Source organism: Salarias fasciatus, chromosome 13, assembly GCF_902148845.1.
Source record: "Salarias fasciatus chromosome 13, fSalaFa1.1, whole genome shotgun sequence".
Lineage (NCBI taxonomy): Eukaryota > Metazoa > Chordata > Actinopteri > Blenniiformes > Blenniidae > Salarias > Salarias fasciatus.
Window position 1 is genome coordinate 29,368,052 of NC_043757.1, and position 15,568 is coordinate 29,383,619.

Here is a 15,568-nt window from a genome sequence, read left to right on the forward strand (position 1 = left end):
TAGGTAAACCTAAGCAAGATGGCGGAGATGCAGAATCCTGCCTACAGCACCTTTAACAAAGGGCTGGGCTGATTTGAATCACCTGCAACAAGCAGTTCTGGGCCCAGGTGATCACAATCAGCCCAGCTCTTCGAGAACTGACTGGGTACATGGAAAACATGGCATGGGAAAGTACTTTCTTGACACCTCTGATTGTTACACCCCTAATCTGTAGGGAAAATCTGACGATGTGGGCACATCCAGATTTTATGGCCGTCCAGCATGGCTGAAAAAAATCATGAAATATCAGTGGTTTGAGCGCTGACTGAAACGTGGCAGGCCTGGAGAACATGCCAAGATGCTCAGATTTGCTTTTTGGAGCTTTTTGGCCAGGTCAACAGGAAAGCCAGTATTTTGAGTTGAATTTGAAAATTTGTCAAAAATGATTAAAATCATGCCTGGCTTTATCTTTTCCTACAGATTTCATATTATCAAGATGAAATTCGTGAAAATCATCTGAGGCATTCATTATTCAGAATGAAACAAATGGTTTGGTCTCTCGGAACAGTGTGGTCTCAGCATGGTGACACATTTTGGGGTTTTGCAAAAATAGGAAGTGAAACCATAACGGCTGTAACTTCACTGTACATTGTCCAGTTATCACCAAACTCATCCGGATTCATGGAGGTCCAGCCCTGAACACATCCATCTGAAAATTATTTTGGTAATTTTTTAATTTTTTTTCCTTCATTGGCAATAGCGCCTGATGCTGGAAACAAGTGGTGTGTACATGCTCCTGTGTGTGTGCACGTGGACATGCAGCATCCTGATGTGTTTGGGACCTGCTCACAGTGTTCTTTATTATTATTATTATCATATTATTTTACTTTTTGTCATTTTTATTACTATTACAGTTAACATTCTTTTCCATCCGTTGTGGGTGGTGGCAGCAGGCTGCTTCATCATCAGCAGTTTCTTCTCTGTCACTGTTTTTACATCTTTCATCTGTTTTTCTTTCTTTCCTTCTTTGTATTGGCCCAAAGAGAAGCAGGATGTTGTCAGCGACAGTAAGTCAGTCAAAGTGTGGATTTTCCTCCTTTGCTCCTGTGTGATACTTCTGAAACATTTCTCAGCTGAAGTGAGCAGCAGGGTGCCTGCCTGGAATCGTTCTGACGACTCTGGAGGCTGGAATCTTCGCTGTACCGGGCTCTTTACGTTCCAGCAGGTCACATTTCTGATCCCAGAGATAAGACACAACAATGAGACATGTTTTCTCATCCTGCTGAGTCAGGACAGGCAGAAGACGTTCCCCAGCAGCCCTGGAGGTGGAACTGTTGATGGCTTTGAATTCTCATTTGAAAATATCTAGATTTAAATGAGTTAGTGCTGCCAGTCTGGTTTTTCTGGTTTGAGTTTTATAAATCTGGATAAAGCCTAATTCCGCTCTAAAATGACCATGGAAATGCCCGAAGACTTTGTTTGGAATTAGGTTTGAATCTGAATGTACCGGCCAGTTTATTCTCCTCTGGAAGCTGAATTATAAGTAAATTTTGATTACTTCATTCTGGTGGTTCTGCTCCGTCGCGATGGCGCAATTCTCCAAGATGGCGGCCCACGGTCTGCGGTTCGACTCGTTCGGAGACGATTTATTTAACAGCAGTTTTAGAAGAATCGGATATAATGGAACGAGCGGATCGACGGGAGCAGAACAACCAGGACTTTTTCCAAGCTGCAGCTTCAAAATTATTTGAGAAAGAAAGGCGAGGAAAACACTGTTTACTTCCTGTCAGTACGTCACGGCCGCCCCGTCCAATCAGAATGCTGCACAGCGTGCCTACACGGGGAGTTGGAGCAGCGCAGCACAATGCAAACCGGTGCTCACACAGCACACGGAGCATCAGGGCGCCTATACCCACAGCCGGCCCTGATTGCACTAATAATAATAAAAAATACAAATAATTAAAAAAAAAAAAAAAAAAAAAACAGCGCAGGCAGGTAAAACAACACTTATTTTTTCCTCCACACTGAAACACAGACTGGAACAAAGTGTCGGTGACTCTAAACATCAAACAAATGAAGTATAGTTCAAATGAGCAGAACCAAACCCTCTTCTAACAATCGGGCTAAAGCATGTCATTTATTTATATCTATAATCTCTGCAGATAAGCTCACATTTTTTGGCTAAACAGTTTCTCACATTATCTGCTCAAATTAAATGAAAGGCTTAATTGCACTGTGTCGGTCCGTTTCGCAGCGCAACATCCATGCAAAAACAAACACTAAATTAAATAGAATTAGCCTTTTAGATAAATAAAAATAATAATATAATAATAATCTAAAATATTACAATTAAACGAAATAAAAGCATCAGCATTAAAAATGAGAATTGAGTAACAGAACCGTCTTTTATTAGCCCAATGATCTTGCTACTGACCCGTTTAATGTGGAAAGTCATGTTGCTGTGAAGTGATATGAAAGGACACAATCTGCATTTGACTTTTTTTGGATCATCTTTGACTTGGTCTGAAGTTCTGTTTTTTTTCCTGACATTGTGAGCCTTTTAAAGTGAAGCCAAATCACCACCGAGATGCTGCTCTGTGACGGAGCTCTGCGCTAAATGGGATTGTGCCACTCACCATGGTGGTTGATTCACAGACACTAAATAGAGAGAATATTGAATAAAACTACAAGTTAAGTAAATTTTTCCACAGTATATTTGATAGGCTAACATGTATATCAAATAGGCTTTATATCATGTTTATTTGGGGAAAAAAACCAAGCAATTCTATGTACAATCAGTCATTCAGCACCCCCATACAGCTGGAATGGAATGGTCCTCATTTAATAACCACATTTTTTCGATGCTTCGACTGCGTGATTGGCAGTCGAATCAGGCCCCTTCCAACGAATCGTCGAATCGTCGACTATCTGAGGACACCCCTAGTCATCACTGCTCAACACGACATTTAAAACTGTACTGAACTGCAAATAAAGTTTCTAATCATCATTTCCAGACATATTTAAAAAAGAATTCAGCTGATTTCTTTCTGTTCTGATGCATTTCTCAGTGAGTTATTTCTCATGATGAAAGGTACTGTGAAAACCAAACTAATAGGAGCGTCTTCTAGAGACAAAGTATGAAGCTGCTGAACGTGGGAGGCTGTCCAGCCCTGAACCACCTCAACACGGGATGCTTCATGTCTGTGTGCTTCAGCTAGAACTTCATATTTCGGGCCCCACAAGGCTGTGTGCTCAGTCCCCTCCTCTTCACCTTGCTGACACATGACTGCACATCAACCCACAGCTCCAACCATCTCGTCAAGTTTGCAGATGACACAACACTGGTGGGCCTCATCACCAACAGCGATGAGACCCACTACAGGAAAGAGGTGGAGTTACTGACCAGATGGTGCACGGACAACAACCTCCTGCTAAACGTCAGCAAGACCAAGGAGATTGTCGTCAGCTTCCGGAGAAGCCACACCCAATACCCCCCACTGACCATCAACGGTGCTGCAGTGGAAAGGGTGAGCAGCACCAAGTTCCTGGGTGTGTACATCAGCGACGACCTCTCCTGGACCACCAACACAACAGCACTGGCCAAGAAAGCACAGCAGCGCCTCTACTTCCTGCGCAAAGTGAAGCGGGCAAGCGTCCCACCACCCATCATGATCACGTTCTATAGAGGAACCACTGAGAGCATCCTTACCAGCTGCATCACCGTGTGGGGCGGGAGCTGTACTGACTACAACAGGAAGGCCCTACAACGCATTGTGAGAACAGCTGAGAGGATAATTGGTGCACCACTCTCCTCCCTTCAAGACTTATACACCACCCGCCTCACCCGCAAAGCCATCACAATCGTCAGTGATGCAAATCACCCTGCACACAGCCTGTTCAGCCTCCGGCCCTCTGGAAGGAGGTACAGGAGTCTCCGATCCCGAACCACCAGACTCACAAATAGCTTCATCCACCAGGCTGTGAGGCTGCTGAACTCTCTTCCCTCCCGACTCTCAGCCCCAGCCAGAAGGAACATCAGGCTGGCAGGAGGAGTCTAGGAATATTGGACTCTCCCTCCCCCCTTCCAAGCTGAGACTCTGCACAAATATGCAAATTGCACACACCTGCTGCTACTGTTATATTTACATTTATATTTGAATTTTAGCTACTGCATTTTATTTGTTTATTTATTAACTTAGGATTTGTCTTGTTGTGCACTTGCACTTTTTACTGGTGTCCATGTTAAACGCAAAGGGATAGTGAGAAACGTAATTTCGATTCCTTTGTATGTCAAGTACATGTGAAGAAATTGACAATAAAGCTGACTCTGACTCTGACTCTGATTTCTTAGTGAACTGATGCTACAGACAGTTCTCTGTGTGTGTGTCAGGACGTTTTCCTGAAAATGTTTCAAACCAAACTCAAACCAAAAAGGCAAAACTGAGAACACTGAAGTGGAGCTTTTCCTCTTGACTTGAATGCACATATCAGAAACTTCCACTAGAGGGCGGCAGCGAGGTGTGTGTGTGTGTGTGTGTGTGTTTGTGTGCGTGCATGGGTGTGTGCGTGTGTGTGTGTGTGTGTGTGTGTGTGTGTGTGTGTGTGTGTATGTGTGTGTGTGTGTGTGTGTGTGTGTGTGTGTGAAATGTGTGTGTGTGTGTGTGTGTGTGTGTGTGTGTGTGTGTGTGTATATGTGTGTGTGTGTGTTTGTGTGCGCGTGGGTGTGTGTGTGTGTGTGTGTGTGTGAGTGTGCGTGTGTGTGTGTGTGTGTGTGTGTGTGTGTGTGTTTGTGTGCGTGCGTGTGAGCGTGTGTGTGTGTGTGTGTGTGTGTGTGTGTGTGTGTGTGGGAACGTTTCCCAGGTTGTGTCGGTTTATGGCGGTGAGCGTGAGGCCGGCTGACGGGCCGGTGGGTCAATACGCGGCTCCCCTCCATTGTGGCGGCCGCGGCTCATTGTGAGTTGGCTCTTCACCACGTTTCACAACTACCTGTCACAGAGTCTGCCGCTCTGAATGACAATGGGCGGGGGGGCGGGGCCGGGGGGCGGCGCTGGCTGCGGCGGGCCCTCGGTCCACGCCGGGCCCCCGGGTCCTTTACGGCTGCAATACGCAGTCTGCTGCGAGGACTGGAGGCCGGGTGTGAAGGGGACGGCGGTGTGTGTGTTTCGGCCTCACGGCGCTCTGCTTTCAGCCGGCTTCAGAAATCCCTCTAAGAGAAATGACAGTTTGGGAACGACTCCCACACTTTGCAGAGTGAAGTTGAGCTGTTTCTTGGTTTAAAGGCCTCAGCTGGGTGTAGCGGGTCTGAACCCTCGTCCTCCATCTGTCTGAACACATCACACACACGTCGACACGCCGTCTCTGGGAGGCGTTATCGCTGCATTCTGAAAGCGGGGAGCTGTCAGGTCTCTGTACGAGCAGAGCACAGCTTCTTCCTGGACCCGGTCAGAACGGGGTTCATGCCCAGCTCGTCTACTTTTGTTCACTTCAACATTAGACCACCAAAATAACATTAACTATGAAAGTTATTTAAAAAACAGGATATTTATTATGAAAACTGCTACAACAGCTATTTAGTTCAAATATTATTAATGTGTTCATGATATAGAAATGATCTTAAAATAGGCCTTCTGTGACAGCTTTTTATTTTGTCTACTTTTATCTACTGCACCACCAAAATGCCAATAATTCTTAAAGGTAGTATATTCATGATAATGAAATGACTTAAGTCCGATATAAAGGGAGAAGGTGTGACATCAGCTTTCAATATTCCATTATGCATTTGTAATGGTCAATGTAAACTGTTATAAAGTGATCAATTTGTCAAAGTGAACTGTGATGTATAAAGTGAAATGTTGAAAAAAAAGATGTTTTGTGTTGAAGTTTAGAATTTGAAGGGGTAAGAATGGGTCAAAATATAGTATTACAGCAAAACCTGTGGAAAAGTAGTGAAACGTGGGGAAAATACTCAGTAGACGAAAATAGACCAAATGGGAATATATGTCAGAAACAGAGTAGAGGAAATGGGAAGTTACCCTGAAGGCTGCAGTCCTCTGCAGTGAGGTACTTGGTGTTTTTATTTGGAATTAGTTTGTTCTCAATGAATTAGTAAGGAATTGTACTCATTAGCTGGGTGTTCACAGGGAAAAGGGAAGGATTCAGGTTGCTCTGGCAGTGGGGGCTGCGAAGCGTTGTGATTGGACGAGAGGTAAACCACCCGCGGTGCCGAAGCTGCTCCTCGTCTTGGTGCTACAGCTCGGAGAAGGTTTGAATCTCAGCCGCCTCCGTCCTGTGCTCAGGAAACCCCTGAAGCTGCTGCTGGATGAATCCTCTCTGGACCGCTGCAACGCTTCCTGTAGGCCAGCAGGGGGCAGGCTAACGCCCCGCGAGACACCGGCCAATGGAGCCAGTCTGAACCACCGGCCTTTCAGCAGTATGGGGGGGCTGCTGGCTGTGTGTGTGTGTGTGTGGGGGGGGGGCTGGTAGAACAGGAGTACCTCTGCTATCTGCTATGCTCCCTGCATGAATAAAGCAGTGGTTGCCTCCAGACACATGTGGTCAGACTCATGGAGTCCCGCTGGCTGTTCCATCCACCGGTCCCTCCCTCCCTCCCTTCACCCCGATGAGGCTGTGGTTGAGACCTGAGGGGGTCGGTCAGTCCGCCACAGGGTTCAGTACCGTCCTTCTCTGCTGCAGAGAGGCCAAGTTGAACCATGTGTGTTCTCCATGCAGACAGATTCCAGAACACAGAGGCTGACGAAACCAGAATCAGTCGCTAATGCAACGACTGATAGAACCAGAACTGAGAGCGAGCTAGCTCACCGACAGCCCGCCATGTTGCTGCTCCCTCCCAGCAAAGGAGAGGTGCTTCATTTAAGTATCAGTTTTAAGAGCCTGGAGCTGGAAACAAATAATTACTGGTGAGGTTCTGGGTCTGAACGGGACCTGGAACCAGCTCGGTGGAAAAGGGCAACTGAGAACACTGGAGAACTCCTTCAGTGACCTCCTCAGTCAGTGTGTGAAGACGTAGTGTCCTCCATGGGGTGGGGACGACTGCTCCTCTCTCCCTCAGCCAGTCCTGAGCTCTACTGCAGTCTGCAGGACGTTGGCCCCCCAGGACTGGAATTGACCCCCCTGCATCACAGAGTCATTAAAGGAATACTCTGAAGATTTTGGACCCACGCCCTATCCCGATCATTTACAAAGTGAGATAAGCATGGCAGTGCTCCGTGGAAGGATATACCGGAGCACAGCGGTAGAAGCCATAGACTCAGCCGCTGTGCTCCAGTATATCCTTCCGCGGAGCTCTATGCTTGTGCAGATCTGTGTGAATCATAACGTTATTTTAACGGATTGAAAAGAAAACATGTCTTTTAAAATGTTTTATAACCATTCAGATTTACTTGGCGTGCTAATACGCCGTCCCCGGGACCACTGGAAGGAGGATTTTGATCACTTTCGTCAGTCTGGCTCTGTCTCTTCTTCACCACCTGCAGTTGAGCTAAGCTAACTACGATGCTAACAGCTGGGATCCAGCCGCTGCACAAATGGACACAAAAAAGGTATTTATGAGCTTATCTCACTGTGTAAATGACAGGGATAGGGCGTGGGTCCAAAATCTTCGGAGTATTCTTTGGAGTCTTGAGTGGAGCCCCTCGGGCTCACGCTGCCGGCGGACACATTGCAGCAGCAGAACTTATTTCAGTACATGTGTGGTCTGATGAAGGTTTGATCTTCCTGGTGACTGAAGGTTCTGCGTTCTGGTTACAGAACAGAGCGATATTGCCACTGTTGCTCCATCGTTTGATTAAATCCATTGAAGTGAGGAAATCTCCACTGAGCTGGTTCTTAACACCCTGCTGTCATGATGGGATTAAATTTCCACATTTCTCATAAACTTCTCTAGAAAACTGAATTACTTTTCTGTAAGTAGCGCATGTAGACAGATCATGTAATCAGATTACTGTGCACCTGTAGGTTGTTTTTACCTGCATGGTGTGATGGTAACACAAACGTGACACAAAACCTGCATCTGTAATTCCAGCTGCTTTTATTCACGCCACACCGGAAAAACACCAAAGATAAGTAATATTTAAACAAAGGGAAGCAGTCCAGTCTGTTCATGTTGTTAAGCTCCCCCTGCTGGCTGCTCCAGGAGCTGCAGGTCCAGATGCTCCACTGGAACCGTCAGAACCGCGCTTCAGAAGAAAGAACAGTTTCTAATAAGTATTCTCTACATTCATAGAAAAACCAATCAATGCTGGACTGTGCGGTCACGAGTTGGTGCTGGAAACAAATCCTACCGGGTCGGGTCGGGACCACAGCTGACCGAAGGGACCGGCCAGCTGCAGGACGGGACGGGACCGGTCAGGGTCTGACAGGGGAAGAGACAGCAGAGGGGACAGCAGAGGACAGGGTCTGTCCTGACGTCATGTCCATCACCCTCCCAGCTGGAGAGCTGCCAGCTATGGACTGCAGGCTGACGAGGACTGACTGGTAGTCAGGACCAAGTGATGGACGAGCAGATCCCTGCTGCTGCTATGACAGCTGCTGTCACTGGAGCACACACACACACACACACACACACACACACACACACACAACACACACACACCATCTTCCTAGGGCCAGGTCTTCGTGGAGCCAGGTCTTCCAGGGCCCAGGTCTGTTGTTTGGACAGTGTGATAATCCCAATTCTCCCCCTTCCCCCTCCCCCTCAGCCCTTGGCCCCACCCCTATCACTCTCCTACCCCTTTTAGAACAGGGCTGAGTTCTGGGGCTATCTTTGCAGCACTATGAATTGGGACACCCCTCGGCCCTCATCAGAAGTCGGGTTTCATCGGGGTCCCTGTGTCAAACATGTTACGTTAAAAACGTGATAAAAGATGACGTTAATACAGTGATTAGTGCTCTTTAGAAGTTACAAATTCACGATTGGAAACGGTGCTACGCAGCGCTGAAACGTTAATCCATGACTGGGACACTGTCACGCTAGTTTATCTAGAAATTCAGTGAAGCAAATACACTTTTTATAGCTTTTTAAATAGTATACAGAAAGCAATCTTACATTTGTGCGACTCCGTGGTGGGCGCCATGTTGTTTTTTTCTGGCCAATGTGAAACTCCGCCTACCCCTATAGAGAACAGGGAGCATCGATGCAGACTTCTCTGAAAGGGGTGAAATAGCCCTCCCCCTCTCCCCTACCCCTATTCAAAAAGTAGACTTGGGAAAGCCCTGAAGCCTCATGAACGCGCATATCATAGGGGGAGGGGTAAGGGGTAGAACTGGGATTGGCCCTGTGTCTCATGGTAGACCTCAGCTGCTGATCAGCTCCTGATCAGCTCCCGATCAGCTCCCGATCAGCTCCCGATCATCAGCTGCTGATCAGCTCCTGATCAGCTCCCGATCATCAGCTGCTGATCAGCTCCTGATCAGCTGCCGATCACCTCCCAATCAGCTTCCAATCAACTCCCGATCAGCTCCCGATCAGCTCCCAGTCAGCTCCTGATCAGCTCCCGATCAGCTGCTGATCAGCTGCAGATCAGCTCCTGATCAGCTCCTGATCAGCTGCTGATCAGCTGCTGATCAGCTCCTGATCAGTTGCCGATCAGCTCCCAATCAGCTGCAGATCAGCTGCTGATCAGCTGCAGATCAGCTGCTGATCAGCTCCTGATCAGTTGCCGATCAGCTCCCAATCAGCTGCTGATCAGCTCCCGATCAGCTTCTGATCAGCTCCCGGTCAGTTCCTGATCAGCTCCCGATCAACAGCTGCTGATCAGCTCCTGATCATCTCCCAATCAGCTCCTGATCACCTCCCGATCAGCTGCTGATCAGCTCCTGATCAGTTGCCGATCAGCTCCCAATCAGCTCTTGATCAGCTCCCGATCAGCTCCCGCCCCTGATCAGCTCCCGATCAGCTGCTCATCAGCTCCCGCCCCTGATCAGCTCCCGATCAGCTGCTCATCAGCTCCCGATCAGCTCCCGCCCCTGATCAGCTCCCGATCAGCAGCTGATCAGCTCCCGATCAGCTGCCAATCAGCTGCTCATCAGCTCCAGATTAGCTCCCGATCAGCAGCTGATTAGCTGCTGATCAGCTCCTGATCATCTCCCAATCAGCTGCTGATCAGCTCTCGATAAGCTCCCGATCAGCTCCTGATCACCTCCCGATCAGCAGCTGATTTGCTCCCGATCAGCTTCCGATCAGCTGCCGATCAGCTCCTGATCAGCTGCCGATCAGCTGCTCATCAGCTCCCGATCAGCAGCTCCTGTCAGATAAAGAATGACGGATCTCAGCTCATAATTTGCGGCTCTCTGGTCAGCAGGGGGCCAGACAGCAGGGGGCAGACAGCAGGGGGGCAGAGCCTGTCCGGGTCTTCAGTTCCAGTCTGAGTCCAGTCTCTCACCTGCCCTGCACCGCCTGAGGCTCTGCTGAGCCTCTGACAGAGATCTGCGGGGGGGGGGGGGGATACGCCGCAGCGCCCCCTGGCGGGGTGATGCTGAAGGACAGATGTCCATGTCCTCAGCAGCAGCAGGAGGCCGCTCTGCTCTCATGTGTAGTGGACAGACCCGCCTGTTCAGGGGAACCCTGGTCTGAAACCGTCTGTCTGCACATCGCTTTTTGCTATATGGTCAAATCTTGCTCCTCTCACCTGGGTTTCTGGGAATTCTGTCTTTTTTTCTACAGAACTTTTACCTTTTCTTATCATTTGGATCATTTTTACAATTCAGACTTGAATTCTGACCTTTTCTAGTAACTTGTAGGATTTTCTTCAGAATTCAGACATTCAGAGATTAAAGTGTTTCTCTGCATCCTGGTTGTCTTTAAAAGAGGTCTCTGGGACAAACCCGGGACTGGATCGCTGTCCAGACCAGACATCCTGGAGGTTTGGTCCACTCAGCCTCTCAGGGAAGAGGCCTCTCTTTATCAAATCAGGACAGGGGATGTTTTCAAAAGCTAATCGCCTGTAATCCTTTTAATGTCTCACACTTCGCTCTGTCAATACACAAAGCTGGGAGGACCCAGCCTCAATGAGCGCAGCCCCAAACCTGCCCGTGCACGCGGCCGCTCAGCCCGGAGGAGCGTGCTGGTGCGCGGGGTCATCGGGTTACGGCTCATCCCACATGATCGACAGCGAGTTGACGCTTTGTAGAGACGAATAAAAGACGGATAAAAGTGATGGATCCGCGCGTTCCCGCCGGCCTGGTGCGGCGGCGCGGTGCGCGCGGAGCGGCAGGCTCCTCCTCACGGAGCGCCGCGCTCCTCAGGTGAAGGGACGCCCGGGTCGGGGGCGGGAGGGGAGTGGTGCTGGGGTGTCCGCTTTTGTTTCACGAAAAGGGGGCTTGTTCTTCACAGACCGGCCTGCCATTTTAACCGGGGACGCGCGAGCGCCGAGCGAGCAGCCAGTGCCAGACGAGCGGAGAGTCGCGCCTGCAGCCCGCACGCAGAGAGCCCCGCACACGCCTTAAGGCCAGCACGAGCGGAATGGGTCCATGACCCGCTGGAGCAGAGAGACCTGCAGCGTAGAGCGCAGACTGGCCCTGCAGCCAGCAGCTCCATCCAGCCCGCCTCACCGGGACAGCAGGGCGGCCTGCCGGCGGAGCTTTTTGGAGGAGACGGACGGAGAAGATGAGTCACTGTCAGCATCTCTGACCTTTATCTGGATTTCACTCAAATCCTCGGACTTGATTTTAAAACCCGAAATCTGCCGGTGCCCGGCATCTCTGACCGAACCCGCTTCAGAGTTTAGTGGATCATCCGCTCTCCATCCATCATGCGCCCCTTAGCACCCACACTGCCCTACCTGTGAGTGCCTCCCTCCTTCCTTCCACTTTACGCACGGTTAATGCGTAAACCTCCACACGCCCTAACGTCCCTTTCTCTTCACAGGTGCTTGCACTTTGTTGTGTTTTCCTACTATGCGCAGGTATGTTACTTATTTGATTGCATTGTTTGAAAGCATCGTGCTTCTTTGGCTCTCTCTCGTGCGGTGTGCTGATAGCGTGAGGGGAGCGATGGATGCTGTTCACCGTACTGTAGTGGCACCGCTCTGGCCCGCCGTGCGCGGCCTGCTGGCAGCTTCAGGCGGACGCTGCGGCCCTGGCAAAGGGACCGGGACCGGGACCGGGGCAGCGCATGCACGTGCCATTAAAATATCGTTAAATCAAAATCCTCTATAATGCTTTTGAATTCTGAATAGAGGTCAAACCCACCTGAATGCACTGGTCTATTTAGAAATGTCAATCATTTCACTTATCTTGGAACTGAAATTATATCAAAACTGGAGGATGTAGTATCACGCAATTATAGCAGGATTATTGAAAGTGTTTCTAAAACAGTGGAAAGATGGTCAAATCTCCAAATCTCATTGACTGGCAGAATTAATATATTAAAAATGAATGTGGTCCCCAAAGTTCTGTATCTATTTCAGAATATCCCCCTGCCACCCCCACCAGAGTTTTTCCCCCAAATTAAAAAACTTTTTAACAAATTCCTATGGAACAATAGACGTCCCAGACTCCGACTGTCCCTCTTATATTTGCCTTTTGACAGAGGAGGGCTTCAATGCCCTAACATGCTCTGGTATTACTGGGCAACCCAATTAAGAACAATAATGATTTACTATACCCCAGAAAATGCCCGCTGCATGGAAATCTATTGAAGCGCTGTCTCCTCAAGTGCCCCTCCACAGTTACTTATACTCTGACAAATACAACAAATTTACAAAGATATGTACAACCCAATAGTGAAGAATATGATTCGTGTCTTGCATGCTACCCAAAGTTACTTAAAGGAAGCCTCATCCCTTTCTATATTCAATCTGGGGCAACAATGACTTTGTTCCAGGCAGAAACGAGGGAGGCTTTAAATTATGGGCAGAGAGGTGTGGGATTAATGAGGGGTGTCTATGGAAGGGATGGAAGACTCCTAACTTTTGAACAACTGGTTTAATTTTTAATTTAAATTTAATATTCCCGTAAACACTTTTACAAATATCTACAATTAAGAAATTTAATCAGATCCCATCTAAGCAATTTCTCACATATTCCCTCTATGTCTGTCTTGGAAACGTTTCTATCTAAAGAACCTTACAACAAAGGTATAATTTCTGAAGCGTATGACATGCTGATGGCATCCTCCTCTGAATCCGCTGATGCAAAACTTTTTGCTTGGAGAACTGACTTACAGGAGGAGGTAACCATGGAACAGTGGAAGAAAGCCTGTAAGGTAGCTCCAACAGACATGTAATACACATCTTAAAATACTGCAATTTAATTGGCTAATGAGAGTGTATATTACTCCAAAAACACTTAACAAATTCAACATGCACATCCCAGATCTCTGTAACAGATGTGGAGAAGATAAAGGCACTCTGATCCACTGTCTATGGTTATGTCCAAAAATTAAAGAATTCTGGAGAGAAGTCAGCAGTAAATTACAGGAGATCTTGCGTATAAAACTAGTGTTGGAGCCTGAACTTTTTTATTTTGGGGTTGTATCCTGAAGAACTCCACATTAATTGTTACGAAAAAATGTTCACTAACTTGGGAATACTACAGGCCAAAAGGGTTATTGAGATGGGCAAACCAAGCGCAACAAAATGGCTTAAAGAACTGTGTGAATGTTTATCATTGGAAAAAATGACTTACACCTTAAAGGACAAACAGGATACTTTTGAAAGAGTTTGGGATTACTTCATCAATTACATCATGAACACGAATCTGTCATAACCCTGTACGGTTCCACAACCTTCCTGTTTTGGCGGGGCTGCTCAGCCTCTGGAAGGACTCTCATATACTCAAATGCTGACTTTGTAAATGTATCTTGTGGTTGTTTGTTGGTTTTTAAAATGTAAAATCTTAATAAAAATATTATTTTTAAAAAATATCGGCGGGTTAAAGTGCCGTCATTCAGATGGATCCCGCCACCGCGCAACAGACTGAAAGGCGCTTTAAAGAAATAATAAATGTGTAAAACAAGCCTCGGCGGACCCGGATCTGAAAGTTTACATCTTTCCTTTATTTCTAGCAGAAACGTTGCGCCGTGGCGCGCGCTTCAAGCACAACCTGTAATCACGGCGGCTTTAGGAAGCTTTTCTGTCGGGAGCAGCAGGACGCACGGGGAGCAGGGCCGGTTCCGTCTGCAGACGTGGAAACATTTTCATCCGCATTTAATCCCAGAACTGTGATGATGCGCAGAGGACGCAGAGCCCGGTCTTCTTCAGCTCAGCTCGTCGTTTCTCTCCATTTCTAAATAATTTACTGATCAAAGTCACCTGGACAGCATCCATTCCGCTTCCCTCTCATTCTAATAATAACTACATCTCTGAGATTTTCCAGTTGAAAACCTAAAAAGTAGCGTTCAGAAGACAAACTGATGATCATCTAATTCCTGACAGGTAACCAATCAGTCCCCGCCTAATTTCACGCAGCATGTAAGCGAGCAGAGCAAAGTGACGGACCGCGTGAGCCGCAGGCTGATCCGGATCTACCAGCTGTACAGCCGGACCAGCGGCAAGCACGTGCAGGTCCTGCCCAACAAGAAGATCAACGCCATGGCCGACGATGGAGACGTGCACGGTGAGACGGCGGCTGAAAACACACGACACACACTCACTGCTGGGATTACCTGCGGAGCTGGGGTTACTGTTTCATCTGATCACATGTTTAGTTTGCAGCTTCCATTTAAATGAGTCCTCAGGAGAAAAGCTCTGCTGTCAGTCCAGGCCTGGAAGTCATCTTTTCACTGCTTCATTCATTCTCTTCGCTTCTCTTTTGAGTTTGCTGTTGAAGGTCTTCACCTTCCTTTCTGTTGGCCTCTCTTGTTCTCATGTCGTCAGAATATTGAAGTTGGACGTAGAATTCACTCCCAGCGGGGAACGCTCAGAGTCAGAGCTGGCCTCAGGGAGCTGCTGCTCCGGGGCCTGAATCCACCCGGACCCCCAAAGCTTTCACCAGCTGAGGTGCAGACAGAAGGGAGCTGCTGCTCCGAGTTTACTGTCTGTGGTTTGAGGACCCGAGGGGGTCGGGCCGCGCTCCATTTGGGGTCCCTGTGTTCTGCTGGAGTGTGTGTGGCTCCGGACAGCTCCAGAACCACCAGGACAGAACCCAACAGGCCAGGCAGCCGTGTGTGTGTGTGTGTGTGTGTGTGTGTGTGTGTGTGTGTGTGTGTGTGCGTGCGTGCGTGCGTGCGTGCGTGCGTGTGTGGGGACAGCTCCTGGTCAGTGTTCTCCTGTGTTCTCCTGTGTTCTCCTGTGTTCTCCTGTCTCATTGGTTCTTTGTTCTGGTCTTTCAGCGAAGCTCCTCGTGGAAACAGACACGTTTGGAAGTCGAGTTCGAATCAAAGGAGCAGAAACAGGGTTCTACATCTGCATGAACAAGAAGGGGAAGCTGATCGGCAAGGTGAGAACAGAGGGAGCTTCTGCACCTCAGAGGGAGGTTCTGCAGTGGAACCAACTTCACCTGATGAGGGTCAGGAGTCACCCAGAATCACAAAGCTTCTCACATGTATTCAGAGTTGATCTGAGCATTTCTGAAAACACACACACACACACACACACACACACGTTTGTATTTCTATCCTTGTGGGGACCGT

At 48.2% G+C, this 15,568-nt stretch overlaps 1 protein-coding gene across 1 annotated transcript in view; it reads left to right on the plus strand.

Moving 5' to 3' along the window:
* Positions 1-1,565: 1,565 nt before the first annotated feature.
* fgf8a (fibroblast growth factor 8a) overlaps positions 1,566-15,568 on the plus strand; it is a 16,137-nt gene continuing 2,134 nt past the window's right edge. The window contains exons 1-6 of the mRNA XM_030107421.1: positions 1,566-1,603; positions 3,284-3,717; positions 3,802-3,901; positions 11,864-11,900; positions 14,373-14,553; positions 15,269-15,375. Of these exons, the coding sequence (XP_029963281.1) occupies positions 1,566-1,603; positions 3,284-3,717; positions 3,802-3,901; positions 11,864-11,900; positions 14,373-14,553; positions 15,269-15,375 (897 nt within the window). The remainder of the gene's footprint in view (positions 1,604-3,283; positions 3,718-3,801; positions 3,902-11,863; positions 11,901-14,372; positions 14,554-15,268; positions 15,376-15,568) is intronic.